We start from the raw sequence: 23,093 nt of genomic DNA, 5'->3' as shown, positions 1-23,093 counted from the left end.
ACACTATCGACTATGTGCTCGCTGAACTAAAAAATGTATCCGCCGGTCAAACCAAGCTCATTTTCGAAATACAAGACCTCAAAACTAAGATCAATTCCACTGAAGTTGCGATAGCCGGCTTGACTAAGCGAATGACCAATCTGGAGGCCTATTTCCAAGCTTTTTCAGATCTAAAAACCGACTTCGAAGCAATGAAATCTGAGAGTGCTGGGTTTGCTCGACATTTAAACATTCTAGATGCGCGAATTGAGGATGCAGAAAATCGCTCGCGCCGCAATAATCTTGGCATTCCCGATACTACCCATCCTAAAATTTTGCAGGCTCTGAGGAAACAGTCATCAACCATTGCTGTCAGAACATGAGTATAACAATTAACCCTGAGAACATTGAACGCGCCCATCGCCTTGGGCGTTACAAATCTAACCACACTCGTCCAATCATCGTCAAGTTTACTTCATCTAAGATTAAAGACACCATATTATCGAATGGTCATAAGTTTAAGGAAACTAACTTCAGCGTCGGCGAGGACTTTTCCCTAAAAATACGAAATGCGCGAAAGCATCTAGTCGCGTTCGCTGAAGAAAAGAGAACAAAGTTTGCTCTGAATTTTAAGACACTGCATATTGGTCTCAAGCGCTACATGTTCGACGAAACCACGCAAACAGTCAAGGAAATAGCAACTCGGCCCTCACAATCAGATTAGCAATCACCTCGTCGTGAATCCTCTGGGAACCGCGCCAAGAACGCTTCTTTATGTAACCTCTCGCTCTCCGTTATATACACTAACATTCGTAGTTTTATTCCTAAGCGTGAAATTATTTCTGGCCTTGTTTCGTCATCAAGCAGCAACCTGCTTATACTAACTGAGACTTGGCTGAACAGTGACATGACAGACAACGAAATACTGACTGACCTACCAAACTTTCAAGTTTTTCGGAAAGACCGTAAGGATTCACGAGGAGGGGGCGTATTCATTGCCGTTAGCCAAGATTTATCATGTTCCCTAATACAAGATTCATCTGACCTCGAAATGTTTTGGCTAATTTTTCACGCAGCACCTAACACAGTTTTACTAGGCGTTTGTTATAGGCCGCCACATAGTAGCCAGGATTTTTCCCGTCAGCTTAATAACGTACTAAGTCAACTGTCCGCAAAGCATCCGAATTCACACATCTTCCTCTTCGGCGATTTTAACTTTCCGAATATTGACTGGCATACCCAGCCCGCACCTATAGCTAACAATGGAGAGACAAGGGAATTCCTAGATTTTTGTAATAACCTCAACCTTACTCAGGTAATATTTGAACCTACCCGTGTAACACAGAACTGTGCAAATATTTTAGATCTCTTATTAAGCAATCACCCAGACAGCGTTCAGCCCATTACATACCTACCTGAAACAAGCGACCACAAAGTAATTCACGCTAACCTTCTCCTTACGCCAAACCGGCGCCGCAAATACCATAAAACCATCCATCCGTCTTTATAACAAAGGAAATTATAACGCCATAAATAATGAACTTAACGCGTTTTTTCAAGTCTTCTCGTCACGTTTTTATTCCCGCAGTGTTCAAGAAAATTGGTTGCTGTTCAAAGACAAACTCGAAAGTCTAACTAATAGATTCATCCCCCAAATTAGTTTTCACTCTAATTCACAAAAGCCATGGTTTACTAAAACACTGAAACGTTTGGAGAACAAAAAGAAGCGTCTTTACTGTTCAACCAGGTCTCAGGGGACGCATAGCGCATGGGTGAAACATTACGAAGCTGAACGATCATATCTCGCCGCTATTTCTGATGCCAAGCATACCTTTTTTCACTCGGACTTGCCGAATATGCTAACTAGTAGCCCCAGAAAGTTCTGGCAAGTTATCAATCCGCATCACGCACCAGAAATAACCCTCACAGATGAGTCAGGCACAGTCTTCACTGATGCTGAGTGCGCTACTATGTTTAACTCTGCCTTCTCATCCGTATTTACGAAAGAAACTGAAATACCGCCATCATTTTCAGCACCACCCTCAGTGATAAATTATGCTATGCCACCAGTTGTCTTTACGTCATCTGGCATTTCGTCCCTAATTGAAACCATGAAAACTTCATCTTCATCCGGTATCGACAATATTAACCCAAAGATTTTGAAGAATAACAAGGATACCTGTGCGCAATTTTTATGCTCACTTTTTTCACAGTCACTGTTAACAGGTCAACTACCACGCGAGTGGAAAAGCGGTAAGGTCGTTCCAGTCTTCAAATCGGGTAAAAAAAAATTCACCCCTTAACTACCGTCCCATTTCCCTTACCAGCGTACCCTGCAAACTCATGGAACACGTCATCTACTCCAATGTCATGAGCTTTCTCGATTGTCACAACTTTTTTCATTCTGCGCAACACGGTTTTCGAAAAGGCTTCTAATGCGAAATACAGCTGGCCATTTTTATTCATGATTTGCAGGCTAATCTTGACTCTAACGTACAGACCGATGCTATTTTTCTAGACTATGCAAAAGCGTTTGGCAAGGTTCCTCACAAACGCCTACTACTAAAACTTTCATATTTGAACCTTCCCTCTAATATCTTTAAATGGATAGAAGAATTCTTGACTAACCGCTCACAGTACGTCACCGTTAACAACCACAACTCCAATCCTATCCCAGCAACGTCAGGTGTCCCGCAAGGGTCTGTCCTCGGTCCGCTTCTGTTTGTAATTTATATTAACGATTTACCAACGCATGTCTCTAGTAATATTCGCATGTTCGTCGATGATTGTGTAATTTATCGCAAGGTTAATAACGCTTCTGACCAAACATCTCTTCAAGACGACCTTAACCGCATTCAGGAATGGTGTGCCAATTGGTTAAAGGAACTTAACCCTCAAAAATGCAATATCTTGTCCTTCACGCGTCGCCGTAACCCACTTCATTTCCCATACGTCATAGCTAACGTCCCTCTACAACCGGTTCTATCATACAAGTACTTAGGCATTACCTTGTGTGGCGACTTGTCCTGGAGTACACACGTTACGAACATCATTTCATCCGCTAATAGAACACTTGGATTTTTAAGACGTCATCTTCGCCAAGCCCCTAAACATGTGAAATTATTAGCACACAAATCCCTTGTCAGACCAAAATTAGAATATGCCTCACCCATTTGGAACCCGCACCAAGCTTACCTTATAAATGCACTCGAATCAATCCAAAACAGAGCAGCCAGATTCATCCATTCATCATATTCTTACGACATCAGTGTGTCAGCTTTGAAAGCTGAATCCGACTTATTGCCCTTATCACTTCGTCGCCGCATTGCCAGCCTTTGCTTGTTTCATAAATTTTTCCATAGTTCACTAGGTCGCCCACCCTACATCGTCCCTCCAGCCCGCATATCTCATCGCACTCGTCATCCGCTTCAAGTTTCCCGACCTCGTGCCCGAACTACCACTTTTGCCGCATCATTTTTCTCCCGTACTGCAGCAGACTGGAATGACCTAGCCAACGACATCGCAGCCATCACGTGCTCATCCAACTTTGCCGATAATGTTACCAATCATGTTTCATTGCGTTAACACTCGCTAACCAAAATATATGTACCCACCCCTTATGTAGTACCCCTCGTGGGTCTTTAAGGTAATAAAATGAAATAAAATGAGATCGCTTCTCGTATCTCCTTGTTCCACCAGCTTTTCGGTTTCTTTTTTCTTTCCAACGAGCACGTTGTTTTTCTTTCCGTATTTCTGTCGTTATTACACTTAAAAGTTCACCATATCCCCACTCTTTACTTGGCCATTTGCCAAGTTCTTCCTCAACGCTAGTGACTGTATTTGCTATTTGTTCAGTGTTCAAATTTGGACTGGCCATTTTGCTCTCCTTGCTCTCTTCCCCAACTACATATCCCATTTTCAAGATGATGCGTTTATGGACACTCCCTATGCTGTTAAACCCTTCCTCATCAATGTCCACTTCTCTCAACTTATCATGAATTCCTTCTGTGATCAGACATTAATCAATGGCCGATTGCCGGTTTCCCACTTCCCACGTGATCTGTCCTTCACACTTAGGCCCTGTATTCACCATCACGAGGTTATGTTGCTCACAAAGGTCCACCATTGACTTCCCGTTATTGTCGGTATAGCCATCTAAATCCTGTATGTGGGCATTCATGTCACCTAATAGGACAATTTCAGCACCACTCCCGAAACCCTTAATATCAGCGCTTATGCATTCCACTAACTCTTTATTCTTCTCTGTGCAATTTTTTCCGGTCCACAAATACGTAACGCCCAGCCAAGTTTCTTTCCCACTGATCGTACCTGATAACCAAAGATGCTCTTGACATTGTGAATTTACTCTTTTCCATTTGGCTTCGTGATGGATGAGCGTTCCGACTCCCCCTCCCTTTCTTTCCGACTTAGTTCTGTTGCACCCTTCCCAAACATAATTCTCAATAGCTGGCGGCTCTTCTGAGTCTCTAAGGTGCGTTTCTGTAACCGCATACACCCCTATTTGTTCTCTGTGTAACTGCTCCTCAATCTCTGCCAACTTTTCCTTTCTTCTGCCGCCCTGCATGTTTATGTAGCCTATTGCATGGCGAGCTCTTTTTCTTGTTTTCCTCCTTTTTCTGTTATCGACGGCGACGCTATTCTGATGTTCCCCTAGGGGACCTTCTTCATTACTATCTACTCTAACCTCCTGAGCGCCCGCGGGCCCCCTAAAAAAGCAACAGCGCGACCACCAAGTCGCCAGCCCACTTCTCGTGCTCGCCTGTAATTGAAGTGGATCCCGTCTCGTTTAAAATCACCACAACTTCTCACTTCCCTGTTTACTTCGACAACCTCGAAGCCTTTCTCTCGGCTCATTTTCCATATTGCCTCATAAGCAGCCACTACGGCTCTTTGTACATGAGTGTCATGCACAGGCACCTCCGGCACCGTGCACACCACGATCTGCACGTGAGGGGATAGCTCACGCAAGTCGTCCACCCCCTTCGCCAAGCGCTGGGCTAGTCCTGGCCCTTTCCTGTTTATGACGTCATTTAGCCCACCTGCTACTATGACGAGGTTGCGCACGTGGGCATTTTCTGCGAGCTTTTCTTTTGAAATCGAGGGTTCGACGGAAGCCCGTCTGGTCGGGATGAAGCATTGAAGAAATAAAACGAAGGACACCGACCAACATAGAAGTGCTAAAAAATGAAAAATCTAAAAGACGTTTCGGCTTCGCTACGGAAGCCTTGTTCACAATGGGATGACGGAAGGTTCGTGGAAGCTTATGTAGGCTTTAGAACGTGACGTAAACAGCGCGTGTATGACGGGGGGAGGGTTCCCTCATTTCGATTAAGCGTGTGACGTGTTTTTTGTATCTCCAGTGATTCCAGATACAGACGCGATTTTTGGTTTCGTTCTTGGCCGATAATTCTCGAGCGATCCCAGTCGATAGTGTGGCCCGTTGCATCCGTGTGCTCGGCAAGGGCATTCGACACTGTACGCTTCTTTTCGACATCTTTCTGATGCTGCCTCAGTCTCTGTTTGAAGTTGCCCGATTCACCGATGTATGCGTAGTCGCAATCTGCGCAGGGTATCTTATAGACCACGCCGGGAAACGATTCTCTCGGAAGCCTGTCCTTACCGCCGACGAGCGCTTGCCTCAGCTTACATACGGGCACGTGCGCCACCTCAACGTCATAACTGCGTAGAACGTGAGACAAGGTTTCGCTTATCCCTGGAACGTAAGGTATGGCGGCACGCTTTCTTGGTCGGGGATTGGTCGGACGAGCTGGATTGGACAGACGGCGCTCCACAGCAGTCAAAAAGGATGTGGGGTAGCCGCTTGCCGAGAGATCACCTCGCACGTGGTCCAAGTCAGTGGAACGGCTTTCTGCTGTGGTGCAAATGCGGTTCGTACGGTTGAGCAGTGAGGCAGCAACCGACCTTTTGTGAGCGTCTGGATGAACAGATTGAAAGTTCAGGTAGCGGCCAGTGTGTGCGTCCTTACGGTACACGCTGAACGAGAGCCGTCCATCGCGTCTGGTGACAAGTACATCTAAAAAAGGAAGTCTGCTGTCGACCTCTGTCTCAACTGTGAATTGGATGGCCTTTTCTTGATTGTTTAGGTGCGCAGTGAACGAATCCAAAGCGCTGCGCCGAATCGGACAGAAACAGTCGTCCACATAGCGCAGAAAAACTTTTGGCTTAGGGCTGAAGGACGCGAGAGCACGCCTTTCCAAGCATTCCATCGTAAGATTGGCAGCAGTAACAGAGACGGATGCACCCATTGCCGTACCGTGGACTTGCCTGTAGAAGACCTTGTCGAAACAGAAGTACGTGTTTCCAAGGCAAAAACAGAGGAGCCTCTTGAGGTCGGGAACGTCAATGGGCGACCTGTCTGGCAAGGTCCTGTCAGATTCCAGAGCAGAGGTGCATGCTTCCACAGCCAAGTCAGTCGGATTTGAGGTAAACAGTGATACCACGTCGAACGAAACCATCACCTCGTCGTCGTCTAGAGACACGTCACGAACTTTTTCAATAAAGTCACAGGAGTTGCTCACGTGCGTGGAGCTCTTCCCGACGAGTGGAGCCAGAAGCTGGTGCAGGTATGCGGACAATTTGTAGAGAGGGGAGCGAGTGTAGTCGACGATTGGACGTAGGGGGACGTTAGGCTTATGAACCTTTGGCAGGCCATAAAGTGCAGGTGCAGCACCGTTATGACAGAGAAGCTTGAAATACAAAGACTTGCGCTCGGGAGCTACGAAGCGGAACACGTCAGCCAGGAGAGTCTGGAAGTCCCTCTGAACCTTCAAGGTCGGGTCCCGAGTGAGCCGGACGTAAGTGTCCTGGTCATTAAGCAGAGCCAACGTCTTGTTTTTGTAGACAGCCGTGTCAATTAGCACTGTTGCATTCCCCTTGTCGGCGGGAAGGATTACGCCGACAAGGGGAAGGATTTCTTTTGCTCGCTCCATGACAGAACCCAGTGTATGCCCTGGAACTGTCCCTACCGCCACTCTTTTGTCGCCTTTCACCCTCTCCACAATTGCTTTTGAGCACCCAGCCAGCGATAATCACCCTTTCACTCTCTCCTACCTCTCCCTGCTTCCCTTTGTTATTTTCCGCGTGATTCGGACTCGTCAAGGGGCATTGTCTACTGTGCTCCTGCTTTTTCTGTGTAGCGGCCTCAAGGTAGGTGCTGCTCTTTCCAGCTAACCCTTCATCACCCTGCCTGCGTTCCACGTATTTCTGTGACGCTCCCGCGCCTGTCGTGTCGGGGGTCTGCGTTCCATTGTAACGAATATTCTCGGTCACAATGGCGGCCCTGTTTAGCTTTTCCTCTGGGGCTTCGTGTCTCTTTTCTACGGCCTTCCATGCATCACGCTCCCTGTTTAGCTCATTTTTGAGCTCTTGCACCTGTTTGAGAAGCTATTCCTGGAAACCCTCCATTTTCTGCAGCCTAGCATCGACATCACATTGTGTGCCGGTTGATTCGACGCCCTCTCCATTCTCACCCGTCTCCTCATCTGCCTTGAGGGACCCCCCGTACTGCCTGCTTTACCGGCTTTCTCGCCATGTATTGCACGGGTTTTTGGCAAATACTATAATACTCTATCAATGCAGAGCACGTGCCTTTTAGAAAAAACCGATACGCACAGGATCCAAATCCTCAAAATGCCGCAAAGCAACTCTCACCACTGTTTCAAAAACAATCAGTGCCGCGGAGACCGAAGGTATGACACGCTCTCGCACGGGCTCAACCACGCGGCCGCGCTCTCACTTTTCTACCAAACACGCACAGTAAAACCACTAATAGCTATTTGTCTTGCCACTTTCAAGCTAGTATTTAAAGACTACAAACACTCAACGTCCCACCCGGCTGCACGTGTTGGAACACGTGGCACGAAAGGACGCTCTAATCATCCTGCAAAGCAAATGTACACGAAGCACACCCGCACACCCGAAATACGAGACAAAAAAAGGAAAGAAAAGGAAAACACCCCAATTACTATTTAAATGCAAAAAACCAGCAAATTAATACAGAAGCAAGTTCAAAGCATGCACAAAAACTTATGATTTCGTCGTCGCCGCGGAGCCCCGAAAAGCACGTCCATTCGCCACAATATCCAAAATCACCGGATGGATGGATGGATGGATGTTATGAGCGTCCCCTTTGGAACGGGGCGGTGGGTTGCGCCACCAAGCTCTTGCTACTATGCTGCCTAATATCCTACTTAGGTTAACCAATGAAAAAAGAAAAAAAAACACTATGAACTACCGCGTCCAAACTTTCTGATCCCCTATTGCGAATTGTGCTTTTGTACGTCTCCGTCTTTTGTCGTTTCCCTACTTTTCTTCCACCAATCCTCCAATCGCCTCTTACTAATGTCTATTGCGGACCTGTTTGCTTTACCACTGCTCCAGCTGAACCCAAGGGCTTCAAGGAGGCCAGTGGTGCCTAAATCGACCGCTGGGTAGACGTCTTCACATTCTAATAAAATATGCTCCGTCGTTTCCCTAGCTTTACCGCAGCAAGCACATGCTTCTTCTTCCTTCTTATATCTCGCTTTATAGGTGAGTGTTCTAAGGCATCCCGATCTCGCTTCGAAAAGTAAGGAGCTTCCCTTTGAGTTATCATAAATGGTTTCATTCCTGATTTCGTTTTTTTCCTCTTAAGTATAGTTACTCATGGCAGGTTTCCTTTCCATTCCGCCACCCATGAGATTATTTCAGCCCCTCTGACTTTCCGCTTGACCTTCTTTGTTGCTGTGTTCCCCACTCTACAGGCCACATACTTGCTGGTAAGCTTCCTGGTTCTTTACCTCCACTGGGAATCAATGTTTTTCCTGTACAGGTACCTGAACACTCTCCCAGCCCAATTACTTTCTTCCATATTCCTCAGCCGTTCTTCATACTCAATTTTACTGCGAGGTTCCCTCACTTCAAAACTAGTCCAGCCCATATCCCCCTGCACAGCTTCATTTGTAGTCTTCCCGTGAGCGCCCAATGCGAGGCGACCCACTGACCTTTGGTTCCCGTCGATTCCTGATTGTACCCCTGATTTAAAGCAAACAACCGCATTTCCAAAAGTAAGTCCTGGAACCATTACCCCTTTCCACATACCTCGGAGGACCTCGTACCTATTGTATCCCCATAGCGCTCTGTGCTTCATTATGGCTGCATTTCTCTTCCCCTTGACTGTTATGGTTTTTTCCTGTGTTTCCATATATCCATTGCCTTCGTTTATCCATATACCAAGGTATTTATATTCTGTTACCCGAGGTATTTCTTGGCCCTGTATCTCCACTGTCTGTTCACTGTTTTCATTGAATACCATAACACCTGATTTTCTAACACTAAATTTCAAACCTAAATTGTTGCCTTCCTGTCCACAGATATTAGCCAGACGTTGCAAATCGCTTTGCTTGTTAGCGAGCAACACAATGTCGTCCGCATAAAATAAACCTGGGAGTTGCTGCTCTACTGTGTCGACACCTGGCGCTGCCATCTGGTGTGGCCTGCTGGAACTGCGCGACACGAGAGAAAATGGCTACATTTGCGTTGTGTTTTCGCAGGCGTGTTCTTGCCGGATCAGTTTAGATGTTTGCTTTAGACGCCTTCTTGCCACATGTGATTACGGGAACTTTGGAACGCCTGTATAGTTTGCCTAGCTGAGTTCACGGCCGCCTGCACACGCCAGAATTCCGAAACTACAAGGTAATAATCGCTTAGAAATCGTCCTATATTGGCTTACCCATCGCGGTCAGGAAAACACATCTATTGCGGATAAATCAAAGAAGTCTTTACGCAGGTAGGGCACTCTGGGCTGTACAGGTCGGCGATAAGGTGGCCTCGCCGCCTGCGGGATTACCTGACTGAGCTATTTCGAATGCTCGGTTGCCATAGTAGGAAGCTCGAATCCGTCTGTTAGCTTTTTTTTTTTTTTTACGATGGTGAGCTTAATATCCACCTCCTCAAGCGCAGTGCATCTGCAGGCTTGGAGTGACGCCTGACACCGGCAAAAGATGCCGAGATCGAGTGGGCCTATACTAATCGAGGTACAACCAAATTAGGAAGACCCACTAAGCGTCAAAAAAGACACTGCCTCACCCGATCAGGAATTGGCCTCACTGGTGCAGTGTTTGGCCATTACCTCCAAAATGATTCCTACAATGAACCCATGGTCCTCAATCCCCAGCAACTGCGGAGCACCTGACCAAGGCGGTGGTCAGACCTGTAGCGCAGCAAAGGGGGCTAAGAATGTCTGGATCCGTACAGGCCGCCAATGGAAACTGACCCTGTCAACCTTTAATTGCCGAACTCTGTCCAATGAGGCTAGCTTAGTAGGACTCTTTGAGGAACTATCAGACATGGTTTGAGATATCATCGGCCTTAATGAGATTAAAGAACTGGTGAGGCTTATACAGTGCTTAATTACTGCCATGTCCTCTGCTATAGAGGTCGCTAAGATAAGAAGCAATAAGGGGTAGGATTCCTAATCGATAAGGACATAGGGGGTAGCATTGACGAATTATATAGCATTAATGAGAGCTGAAGGGGCTAACGCAAAAGCAGACACGGAAAATAAAAGGGCGACAAGGACAAGCTTCTCCTTGTCGCCCTTTTGTGCCCCGTGTCTGCTTCTGCGCTACCCACTTCAGCAATGGAATACGAGCCAGGCCGGTCTCACGCCCTGCTTCGATTAATGAGAGCGCAGCTGTAGTCGTAATCAAGCCTAATAAGAGGTACAGATTAAAAGCAGTACAAGCCTACGCTACAACATCCAGTCACAATGATGATGAAGCAGATCAGTTTTATGAAGATGTTGAATTAGCGATGACAAAGTGCGAACTCAGTTTACTGAAGTAATCGGCGATTTCAATGCAAAAATGGGGAAAAGCAGGTTGGTGAACAAGCAATTGGCAACTGCGGCATCGATTCTAGGAACGCTACAGGAGAGATGCCGGTAGAATTCGCAGGAAGGAATAAGCTGAGAATAATGAACACCTTTTTCAGGAAGCATAGCAACAGAGAGTTGTCCTGGAAAAGCCCGAAAGGTCAAAAAAGAAATGTAATTGATTTCAGACTTTCTGCTGATCCCAGCATAGTGCAGGATGTAGAAGTGATAGGTAGGGTAACGAGCAGTGATCATAGGTTACTGATGGCTCGGATTCACCTCAATTTCAAGAGAGAACGAGTAAAATTGGTCAAGAACAAACAGATCAACATAGAGGCAGTAAGGCTAAAAGCAGGCAAATTCAGGCTGGTACTTGCAAACAAATATGCAGCCTTTGAGCAGAGAGATGCTGATGACATAAAGCTAATAAATGATACCGTTACTAGGTTGGCTTCAGAGGCAGCAATTGAAGTGCGAGGCAAGGCACCAAGGCAACCAGTAGGCAAGCTCTCCCAAGTAGCAAGGGACCTAATAAAGCAACGACAAAGAATAAAAGTGCCCAACTCAGGAGATACGATATAATTCGATGAACTGTCAAAACTGATCAACAAGGCGAAAATAAGGGATATTCGGAACTATAACATGAGAAAGACTGAAGAAGCCGTAAAAATGGACGCAGCCCGAGATCAGTGAGAAGGAAACTTGGCATAGGACAAACCAAGGGGTATGCACTGAAAGATAAGCAGGGTAATATCATCAGCAATCTACAAGATATACTAACAGCAGCGGAAGAATTCTATACTGACCTGAACAGTACTCAGAGGAGTCAGGATACCTCGATTCGAAATGGTAATGAACAACATACACAAACTCGTTCGATCTGTCGCTCAATCGTCGATACAGCGATCTAGCGCTCAATCTGTCGTTTCGTACTCTCCCTCCTAAGTCCTTATTTTCCTTTTCTGGCGCAACAATTTATTCATTAGATCCCAACCAACTCGCCCAGCAACAAGTTCTACACAAGTTCTATTCCTCCTATACCTAGCGATGAGGTTATCGAGAAATTCGCAGAGTACAATAAGCCTCTCTATATGGCTTTCATAGATTACGAAAAAGCATTTGATTCAGTAGAGGTACCAGCAGTCATAAAGGCATTACGTAATCAAAGAGTACAGAACGCTTACGTAAATACCTTGGAAAATATCTTGACAGGTTCCACAGCTGCCTTAATTCTACACAAGAAAAGCAGGAATATACCTATAAAGAAAGGGGTCAGACAAGGAGACCTAATCTCTCCAATGACATTCACTGCGTGCTTGGAAAAAGTATTCAAACTTTTAAACTGAGCCGGCTTAGGAGTAAGGATCGACAGCGCATATCCAGCAAGCTTCGGTTTCCCGATGACATTGTTCTAGAAGAAGGGTTGAAATCTGGGCCAGTTGGTGCATACTTGAACGAAAAAACCAGTCAAAAACACAAAGGACAAGAGGAGAGGTTCACACCACAACGACTGGACTATCAACTGAGCTTTATTAGAATCGGTGTAGTCCCAGCAAGGCCAGCAGAGCATGCGCAACTGCATCATCGCTAATCACATAGCATGAAAAGACAAGAAACGCTTCTATCGTGACCGACCTAGAAATTCAAATTCTTTTTCAAGTAAGCGCACCGAGGTTGTACTAACACAGTCATCACCTAATAAACTGATGTAGTACGCTTCCAAGATTTCTCGCTCTTTCGCACGTGAGAGGGAACTTATAGACAACCCCTGCAGCACATGCCGTAAAACGGTTTTCATGCTGCGTTGTGCAAACGTGGTTCTTTCCCCTGCCTCGAGAAATGCACGAGCACAGACCCGAAAGCTTACAAGGGGCAGAAAACACAGAAGTTAGTGAGTCAGTTTCTTCAGCGACAGTTGACGGCCCTCCCAGTGCAGGATCCATTCAGCGTGGCTAGATCTTCAGCGTTGGTAGAGGTCCTTAATAGTGGTATCCCTGGTGCCTACATGGCCTTTTCAGTTGACATTGAAGACCTCTTCTACAGCATTCCCCATGATGAACTCTTTGTAGCTGTGCGTGAACTTATTGACCACTGCAGTGCTGTAAACTTCTAGAATGCATGTGGTATGTTGGTGGATGCCTTTCTAGAGCTCCTATCCTTTTATCTGTCATCTACTGTTGTTGAATTCAAAGGTTCCTTGTTCCTTCAGAAAAAATGAATATGTATTGGCTCTAGTGTTGCCACAGTGCTTTCCCAGATATTTTTAGCAAAATTTGACAGGAAACTTCAAGGCTTCCTTCTAAACAAGCGTGTATGCAAAGTTTTTAGGTAAGTGGACGATTTTTTAGTACTTTTAGAGCTTTCACCAAATGACACTCTGCCCCGCAGCAGTAGACGATGTATTGACTGCTTTTAAAGCTTCTTCACGCACTCTTAATTTCACTCATGAACTTCCAAGCAATCATTCCATCAGGTTCCTAGAACTGGAACTAACATTCTTTGATGACGGGCATTTGTGCTGGATGTTTTCCCCTAGGGGCAAGAAAGCTCTTTTACCATTTGGATCTGCACATTCAAAGATTACAATGAATTGTTTCCGCAATGCACTTGAAAGAAGCTGTCACCCCGCTATTAAAAGTAGCTTTGACGCACAATTCCAACGTTTAGAAGCCGCAGGGTTCCCTCCGCCTCTTTTGAAAGCGGTGGCTGAATCATTGCTTCAGAGGCTAAAGAAGGAATGTACGAAGCTGGTAGGTGGTGGGGCAACTGAACGTAGGAAACTTGAAGTTATGCCGTATGTGCATAAAGTGAGCCACAACATCAAGAAGGTTGCCGCCAAGCAGGGAGTAAGTGTTGTGTTTTCTGCCCCTTGTAAGCTTTCGTATCTGTGCTCGCGCATTTATCGAGGCAGGGCAAGGAACCACGTTTGCACAACGCAGCATGAAAACCGTTTTACGGCATGTGCTGCAGGGGTTGTCTATAAGTTCCCTCTCACGTGCGAAAGATTTTACATAGGACAAACCGGTCGATGTTTTAATGACCACCTGCGTGAGCACCACTCCTCCCTGGGGTCAGGTAACGGTGCAAACTTGCCTCGCCATTGCAATGAGTGTGGTTGTTACCCTTCCTTCAGCAATGTGACGATTCTTCGTAGGGGCAAGGGCAAAGAAGAGCGAGAAATCTTGGAAGCGTACTACATCAGTTTATTAGGTGACGACTGCGTTAGTACAACCTCGGTGCGGTTACTTGAAAAAGAATTTGAATTTCTAGGTCGGTCACGATAGAAGCGTTTCTTGTCTTTCCATGCATATGATTAGCAATGATGCAGTTGCGTATGCTTTGCTGGCCTTGCTGGGACTACACCGATTCTAATAAAGCTCAGTTGATAGTCCAGTCGTTGTGGTGTGAACCTCTTCACTTGTCCTTTGTGTTTTTGACTGGTTTTTTCGTTCACATTGTTTATTCAGCAACAATGCAGACGAGTTAGAACTAATTATTGAGGACCTTAACAGAGAGAGTGTAAGAGTTGGGTTGAAGATTAATAAGCAGAAGACTAACCTAAATTTTGTTACGTAGGAAGACGCAGACGAAAAGCTATGTACAAGTATATTTACAAGAAAATACGCTGCGCTTGGCCAAGAGGCAACAGCCCGCGCTAGCTTCTCATCGTCGTCGTCGTCGTCGTCTTCGCACTGCTCGCCTTTTCGAGATCGCACATATTGTTCCGTTGCACTACCTTCGGCTGCAAAAGCGCCGTCCCGGAGCGACTAAAGATCGGACTCGGAAGCAGTGTAGTAGGCCTTGAGCCTACTGACATGCACGACATCACTTGATGCCAGAAGAGAGGACGAGGTTGAACCCATAGGAGCAATTTCGTAAGTCACAGGCGTCACCTGGCGCAGCACGTGGTAGGGCCCTGTGTATCGCGAAAGGAGCTTCTCTGAAAATCCGACGTGACGGGAGGGCGACCACAGGAACACGAGCGCACCAGGCGAAAACTGTACGTCACGATGGCGGGCGTTGTAATGACACTGCTGAGTGGCTTGTGAGGCCGTCAGTCGAGCACGGGCAAGCTGGCGTGCATGGTCGGCGACGGCGATGGCATCGCGCGCATACTCGCTTGTTGAGATCGCAGCAGGAGGAAGTGCCGTGTCTAGGGGCAAGGTCGGTTCGCGACCGTACAGTAGATAAAATGGAGAAAATCCGGCGGTGTCGTGCCGGGAAGATGTGCACGCAAATGTTACGTAAGGAAGGGCAATGTCCCAGTCGTGGTGGTCTGTGGAAACGTACTTGGACAGCATATCGGTAAGAGTACGGTTTAACCGCTCTGTCAGGCCATTGGGTCGAGGATGGTATGAGGTAGTCAGTTTGTGTTGAATGGAGCAGGAACGCACAATGTCAGCGATAACTTTCGAGAGGAAGTTTCGACCACGGTCAGTAAGCAGCTGTCGCGGGGCGCCATGAAGCAAGATAATGTCACGCAAGAGAAAGTCCGCGACGTCAGTGGCGCAACTGGTAGGGAGAGCCCGAGTGATAGCGTATCGGGTGGCGTAATCAGTCGCGACGGCTACCCATTTGTTCCCAGAGGATGACGTGGGAAAGGGACCGAGCAGGTCTAATCCAACACAAAAGAACGGTTCTACAGGGACGGTGATCGGCTGGAGATGACCGGCAGGTAGCACCTGAGGTGTTTTCCGACGCTGGCAGGGATCACAGGCAGCAACATAGCGTCGGACGGAGCGAGCGAGACCAGGCCAATAGAAGCGGCGGCGGACGCGGTCGTGCGTGCGGGTTACCCCAAGATGTCCTGCAGTGGGTGCGTCATGCATCTCAAAGAGCACAGTCTGTCGTAGGTGTTTTGGCACAAGAAGAAGATCAGAGCCGTCAGGCAGGAAGTTCCTTCGATACAGAATGCCGCCCTGGAGGACATATCGGCGAACTGATGCGTCGGTAGGCGTTGAGCGCAGGCGCTCGATAAGTGCTCGCAGCGATAGGTCTCGGTACTGCTCATTGGCGATGTTAGCGAAGGCAGACACAGAGAAAATGTCGTTGGCGCTACTACTGTCGGCGTCATCAGGCTCGTCGACCGGGAAGCGAGACAAGCAGTCAGCGTCCTTGTGTAGACGACCAGATTTATAGGTGACAGTATACGAATATTCTTGGAGGCGTAAGGCCCAGCAGCCAAGTCTTCCTGTAGGATCTTTCAGTGAGCATAACCAGCAAAGCGCGTGATGGTCTGTGACAACGGAAAAGGGTCGGCCATATAAGTATGGGCGGAATTTCGCAACCGCCCAAGCTAGGGCCAGACACTCACGCTCAGTGATGGAATAGTTGCGCTCCGCGGGTGAGAGGAGCCTGCTGGCGTAAGCGATAGCACGGTCGTGGCCATGCTGGCGTTGTGCCAGTACTGCGCCAATTCCGTGACCGCTGGCATCAGTACGGACTTCGGTAGGCGCAGAAGGATCGAAATGGGCCAGAACGGGAGGCGTTGTGAGAATGTCGATTAGATGTGAGAATGCAGAGGCCTCGTTATCGCCCCACTGGAAAGGGGCGTCTTTTTTCAAAAGCTCGGTTAGTGGTCGTGCAATGGCGGCGAAATTTCTCACGAAACGGCGGAAGTACGAACAAAGGCCGATGAAGCTGCGCACATCCTTGACACACTTCGGAACAGGGAAGTGCGCAACAGCATGGATCTTGCCTGGGTCCGGTTGCACTCCGTTCGCGTCAACGAGATGTCCAAGGACAGTAATCTGGCGACGGCCGAATTGACACTTCTATGCGTTGAGTTGCAGACCGGCTCGACGAAAAACGTCCAGGACTGCTGAGAGGCGCTCGAGGTGCGTAGCGAACATAGGGGAGAATATGATAACGTCATCCAAGTAGCACAGGCACGTGGACCATTTGAAACCGTGAAGAAGGGAGTCCATCATGCGTTCAAAAGTGGCAGGGGCGTTACATAGACCGAACGGCATCACTTTGAATTGATAAAGACCGTCGGGTGTTACAAAGGCAGTCTTCTCGCGGTCTAGATCGTCCACGGCAATCTGCCAGTAGCCGGAGCGAAGGTCAATAGAGGAGAAATAGCGAGCACGGTGGAGGCAGTCAAGGGTGTCATCAATCCGAGGTAGGGGATACACGTCCTTTTTGGTAACCCGGTTAAGGTGCCGATATTCCACGCAAAAGCGCCATGAGCCATCCTTCTTTTTGACCAGTACAACAGGTGACGCCCATGGACTATTTGATGGTTCAATAATGTACTTGGCAAGCACTTTGCGAACTTCTGCGTGAATAACTTGACGCTCAGCTCGTGACACTCGATACGGGCGGCGATGAATAGGAGTGACATCGCCGGTATCAATGCTATGTTTGACAGCTGTAGTTTTGGCCAAAGGACGATCGTTAAAGTAAAAAATATCGTGGTAGGAAAACAGAACGCGGTAGAGTTGACGAGTGCGCTCGGACGGCAAGTCGGGTGCAATCATTTTCTGTAAGTCAGCGATGGTACAATTTGCCGACTGCGATGGTAGAGGAGCATCGGATGAAGGGTCGTCTACTGTAATGGATGCTACTGAGTGATCCGCGAATGAGCAAAGCTGGGCCAGAGACATCCCGCGTGGCAGCACTTGTGTCGTCAAGCCAAAGTTGACGCAATTCGCCGTAATAGATAAAACTGTATGAGGTACTGTGATCCCGTGTGTAAGGAGGACGTCTTGCATAGGAGCCGCGATGTAGTGACCGTCGGGGACTAGTGGGGAAGACACTAGGTCAACGTAGGTCAATGCCGAAGGTGGCAAACGAACGAAGTCGACGGAACTGAGGCGACTGGGGTGTGGTTCAGCAGGATCCAGAACAGGCAGGTCAAGGCGGAGAGTACTGGCGGAACAATCGATGAGAGCAGAATGTGCGGAGAGGAAGTCTAAGCCGAGGATGATGTCATGGGGACAGTGGGCGATGACTGTGGATAGCACGATTGTTGAGCGATCGGCGAAGGAGACGCGGGCGGTACACATACCAATTACGGGGGCTTTTCCGCCATCGGCGACACGGACAACAGGCGTAGTGGCGGGCGTGATAATTTTCTTGAGCCGGTTACGAAGGTCAGCGCTCATTACGGACAAATGCGCCCCAGTGTCTATGAGTGCAGACACAGAAACACCGTCGACTTGCACGTCAAGAATGTTCAGATGAGTGGGCAACGTCAGTAGAGGATTTGGCGGCGTAGGGAGCAATGCAGCGTCACCTCGAGGCGCTGCATCGTCTAGTTTTCCGGCTGGGAGCGGCGTCCGAAGGGAGTCGGCGAATAGGAGCGACGGGGCTGGGGAGAGCGAGATTGTCGTTGTTGGGGCGAAGGCGAACGAGAATAGGAGCGGTTCGGTGCAGGAGAATCAGCGGCGGCGTTATCGGAGCGTGCGGCATAGGGACGAGAAGGGCCACCTGGCGGGCGATAGAAGGCGGTATAAGTAGACCGGGTCGGGGAACTCCAGTGACTGCGACAGTGCCGAGAAATGTGCCCGATTCGATGGCAGTGGAAACAAATGGGCTTGTCGTCAGCAGTGCGCCATTCGGATGGGTTGCGAAAACGTGGCGGGTAAGAAGGTGCGGGACGGGGCGGAATCGAAGAAGCCGGGCTGGTATCATGACGATGGGCCGAGCAGATGGTGTGAAGACCCATGTTTTCGAACTCTTGGCGGACAACTGCCTGGATCAGTGAGACCGTGACTGCAGATGTGTTGGTGGGACTGGGGTCGAAGGCAGCCGGATAGGCGGCCTCGATCTCACGCCGGACGATCCTGGTAACATCGCTAGTGTTGTTGGGACGAGGAGTGTCGGCACAGGAAGATGTCGCTGGGGTGTTGGGCAGACGGGCAAACTGCTGGTCAATACGTCGGCTTTTAGCGAGTTCCAGGCTGCGGCACTCTTTTATAACAGCATCCACCGTCGCTACGTTGTTGCAAACGAGCAAGTTCAAGGCGTCATCGGCAATGACCTTGAGGATGTGGGCAACGTTGTCTGACTCAGTCATGTGGGCGTCAACTTTGCGGCACAGAGCCAAGACGTCCTGAATGTACGTGACATAGGGCTCTGTTGACGTCTGCACACGGCCGGAAAGCGCCTTCTGCGCGTCAAGTTGGTGACCGTAGGGGTTGCCGAAGAAGTCCCGAAGCTGTGTCTTAAGTGAATCCCAACTGGTGAGCTCATCTTCGTGCGTGCGATACCAAACTCTAGGTGTGCCACCGAGGTAAAAGACTACGTTGGCGAGCATAATAGTAGGGTCCTACCGGTTATTGCGGCTGACGTGTTCATACAGGCTGATCCAGTCATCGACGTCTTCCCCATCTTTGCCCGAGAATACGCCAGGATCATGGGGACCGGGGAGAGTGATGTAGGTCGTCGAAGTGGCAGCAGGTGTCGGAGCCGGGGGAGTCCGGTTGTCGTCGCCGAGCGCCACGAAGGAAGGCTCGACGTACCGTCCACTGCGAAGCTCCGTGACGAGGTACAGGGAACGTCCACCTCCACCAGATATGTTACGTAGGAAGACGCAGACGAAAAGCTATGTACAAGTATATTTACAAGAAAATACGCTGCGCTTGACCAAGAGGCAACAGCCCGCGCTAGCTTCTCATCGTCGTCGTCGTCTTCGCGCTGCTCGCCTTTTCGTGATCGCACATATTGTTCCGTAGCAATATGAATAGCCGGACAAGAGAACACGAGTTCAAGATCGCCAATCAGCATTTAGAGTCTCTTAAGGAGTACGTTTACCTAGGTCAACTAATCACAGGGAACCCTGATCGCAAAAAGGAAATTAATAGAATAAAAATGGGTTGGATCGCATACGGCAGATATTCTCAGCTCCTGACTGGAAGCTTGCCATTGTCGTTGAAAAGGAAGGTGTACAATCAGTGCATTTTACCAGTGCTGACATATGGGGCACAGACTTGGAGACTGACAAAGAAGCTTGAGAACAAGTTATGCACCACGCAAAGAGTGATGGAACGAAGATTGCTAAGCATAACGTTAAGAGACAAAAAGAGAGTGGTTTAGATCAGAAAATAAACGGGTATTGACGATATTCTAATCGACATCAAGAGAAAAAAATGGAGCTGTGGAGGTCATGTAATGCGCAGGTTAGATAACCGTTGGACCATTAGGGTGACAGAATGGGTATCAAGAGAAGGGAGGCGCAGTAGAGGACGGCAGAAGACTGGGTGGTGCGACGAAACTATGAAATTTGCGGGTGCTAGTTGAATTGGTTGACGCAGGACAGGGGTAATCGGAGATCGCAGGGTGAGGCCTTCGTCCTGCAGTGGACATAAAACAGGCTCATTATTATTATTATTATTATTATTATTATTATTATTATTATTATTATTATTATTATTATTATTATTATGAAAGGAGATTGATCCGGATGGCACTGTGCCTTCGTAGGCTTCACCAACAGCCAGCCAAAGCGAAAGCTGTTCATGCCCTGCGAGTTTCACGGTAACACAAGCGGCTTTTGTTTTTCTGGGCTGTATTCGCTGCACAAGTTTTCTGCGGCGCCTGAGAAGAGAACACCATAGGGTAGTGACTTCGCACCGAGTAAGCTTGCTCGGCTGCGTCTTTTTGTTGTAGACTACGCAATGTTGTACTTCTTGCCTTCCCGCGCTGTGGGTTACCGCATTAAAACCGCATTAAAGCGTCATTTATGACCTTTCGGCGTCTTAATTTTTTGTTTGATCAGTACCTAAAGCACCCTTACTCATAGCCCGTGTAACTAGCTGTACGCGAGACATAAAATATAATGCTTCAATCTCGTGCGCACTGCACTGCCCCACTAATTGGTCATGTTGCTGAATGTGTCCGTTCAAAGTGTAAAATGCTGCTCATACCTGTTTCTTGTTGGTCTTATATAAACGCGCAGGAGCCAGTGGTTTCCCAGCGAGTGCATGCAAAACACAGAAAATAACTTTATTGTATTTGCACCACTCGTGCTTTGCTAAAATAACACGACAGTTCCGATGATAAAGGTGGTTAAAAGCAGCACAATGTATACCGACACCACGTGGCACAAATATTGCCACGAGACAGCGAACGGGCTGTTACTGTCGGTCGGATGAAGAGGACGGCCACGAAATGGGCACAGGCACGCGCAAAAGCCTTGCATCAGTCGCCGCTGCTTGTGGCTATTGTAACCTTGCATATAGTTATCATTTCTAAGTACACCTTATCCCCGTAACATCTTTTTTGGTGGAGGTGCGGTGTAATCCTGACAGCGTGCCGGCTCCGCCCACCCAGCAAGGAACTTCGAAGCGGTCGCCGTCTTGTTTGCTCCGCGATGACTAACTAAGTGACGGCGGCGCAGCAGCCACCGGCTCCTGTGATTCCTTTACACCCACGAGACCCGGGAACATTTTTCCGGCAGGGATGTCTTGGACGTCGAAGAGTGCATTGACATGTACCAGCGCGTCAGTGGCCACAACATAAGGGACCCTACGATGATGTCGTCCAACGTGATTCCTACCTCAAAGGAACGGCGCGCGTGTGGTACGAGACACACGAAGATCTTGCAAGTTGGGTCGGCTGCAACGCAAAGCTGCGTGAGTTTTTGGCAAACAATTTGGCCGTCAGCAGGCCGCTAAAGAAGAGCTGGGACCCCGCGTCCAACCGAGCTCGGAAACGTACGTTTCGTACATACAGAACGTACTGGGCCTTTGTCAAAAAGCTGGCATAAAAATCACCGAAGCTGTCAAGATTTCGCGCCAATTGAAGGCAAGAGCCGACGACGCGTTTGATCTACTTGCATTCAAGTACTGTACGACGGTTGACGCCATAGTTTAGTAATGCGAACGTTTTGAACAAGCGAAGAGCCGCCACATCAACCACCAGTTCCTTCGGCCGCCTAACACCGCCGCTATATCATCATGTGAGGACCCACCGATAACTGCGCAGTCTACAGCGTCGGAAGATGCAACTCGTATATTGCGCCGTGAAATCGAAACAACCCCTTCTAGGGGCGTTCCTCCAGGCGTCCAGTAAGCCAACCTGTCCACCATGTCACTCATACAGGCAGTCGTCCGCAAGGAGTTCGGGAGCCTGGGTTTATCCTCCGCCGTCTCTTTCATCCGTGCGCCTGCACGGACTCCTGCAAATGCCACCCAGAATCAAGTCTACCCTTTGCGCTTCAGAAACCTGGCTCACTGGAGAATGGCAGACGACCGACCGATGAGTTCCAACTGCTCGCACGTTAGATACATTTTCCGTCACTGCCACAGTCGCTGGTCATCGCCTTCAAACCGGACCACTCTATCTTCGCGTCGTCCTGGGGCAACATGCAACATTTTCCCCCTCGCCCTGACCCACTTGCTTCCGATGCCGCCGTCCACACTCTGGATTGAGCCGCTCACCGTTCCCACAAGGCCGTCTAACTCTATCGCCACAGCCGTGCCGGTCTTCGTCCCTTGCACGGCCGTGCACCGACGCTCCAGAAAACTAAGCCGTGCAGCTCCCGGAGGTGACGCTGCATCAGTGACCCGGTATAAAAATCATCTGTCTACTCTACTTACGCACTGAAACGAAGTTACCGTTATGGCCCTCGTAGACGACGGAGCGCAGATTTCAATAATGAGCACCCTCTCCGCAGTCAGCCCCGCAGAGTTATTACACCTGCTATTTAGAGCACAGTACGCGTCGCTTACGGCAGCACGTCTACTGTTCTTGGAATGTGCACTGCCCGAGTGTGCATGTTGCCCATCAGACCACTGTTTTGTTTGCCGTGCTTGCGCTGTCCTCACGACGTGATCCTCGGCCTAAGCTTTCTCTTGAGGCACTCTCCCCTTATCGACAGCTCCTCAGATGCGCTTTACCTGGAACTCCCTTTTGACGCGCACGTGATGTCCGACATTCCCGGCTGCTTATGTTCTGTAGGGTTCATTCATCTGCTACCGCAAGCCGCTACGTACGTCCCGTTACGTCCCTCTCCTCATGTGTGCGATGGTGAATACGTTGTCTCCCCGATCCTCGACGTGGTCCTCACGCACTTCGTCGTCCTTCCGCATAATGTGGTCACCATACGCGAAAACAAAACCTGCCTGCATCTTTTGGGCTCTCTACCCAAACGCTACCTGCCGGTATCGCGCTTGCCACCGTGTCGTCACTGCAGGAATGCGGTGTTTCTGCGTTAGCCGTCGAAGGCCCTCGGAGTGTTTCCGGCTCAGCCATCGTGCCGCCATCTGCCAAT

The 23,093-nt window shown here is 48.7% G+C and overlaps 1 protein-coding gene across 1 annotated transcript; it reads right to left on the bottom strand.

Moving 5' to 3' along the window:
• Positions 1-562: 562 nt before the first annotated feature.
• On the bottom strand, positions 563-6,950 carry LOC140219968 (uncharacterized). Its single transcript, XM_072290138.1, has 2 exons — positions 6,286-6,950; positions 563-575 (listed from the first exon to the last, which is right to left on the bottom strand). The coding sequence occupies exons 1-2, from the start codon at positions 6,948-6,950 to the stop codon at positions 563-565; spliced, it is 678 nt and encodes a 225-aa protein (XP_072146239.1).
• Between the last annotated feature and the right edge of the window lie 16,143 nt (positions 6,951-23,093).

The sequence above is a fragment of the Dermacentor andersoni genome, chromosome 8 (assembly GCF_023375885.2).
Source record: "Dermacentor andersoni chromosome 8, qqDerAnde1_hic_scaffold, whole genome shotgun sequence".
Taxonomy (NCBI): domain Eukaryota; kingdom Metazoa; phylum Arthropoda; class Arachnida; order Ixodida; family Ixodidae; genus Dermacentor; species Dermacentor andersoni.
Note: the sequence above shows the minus strand (reverse complement) of the source record. Positions and strands in the feature narration are given on the sequence as shown.

Coding starts and splice junctions, on each gene's coding strand:
- LOC140219968 (XM_072290138.1), bottom strand. CDS start 6,950: ATGGAGCGAGCAAAAGAAATCCTTCCCCTTGTCGGCGTAATCCTTCCC.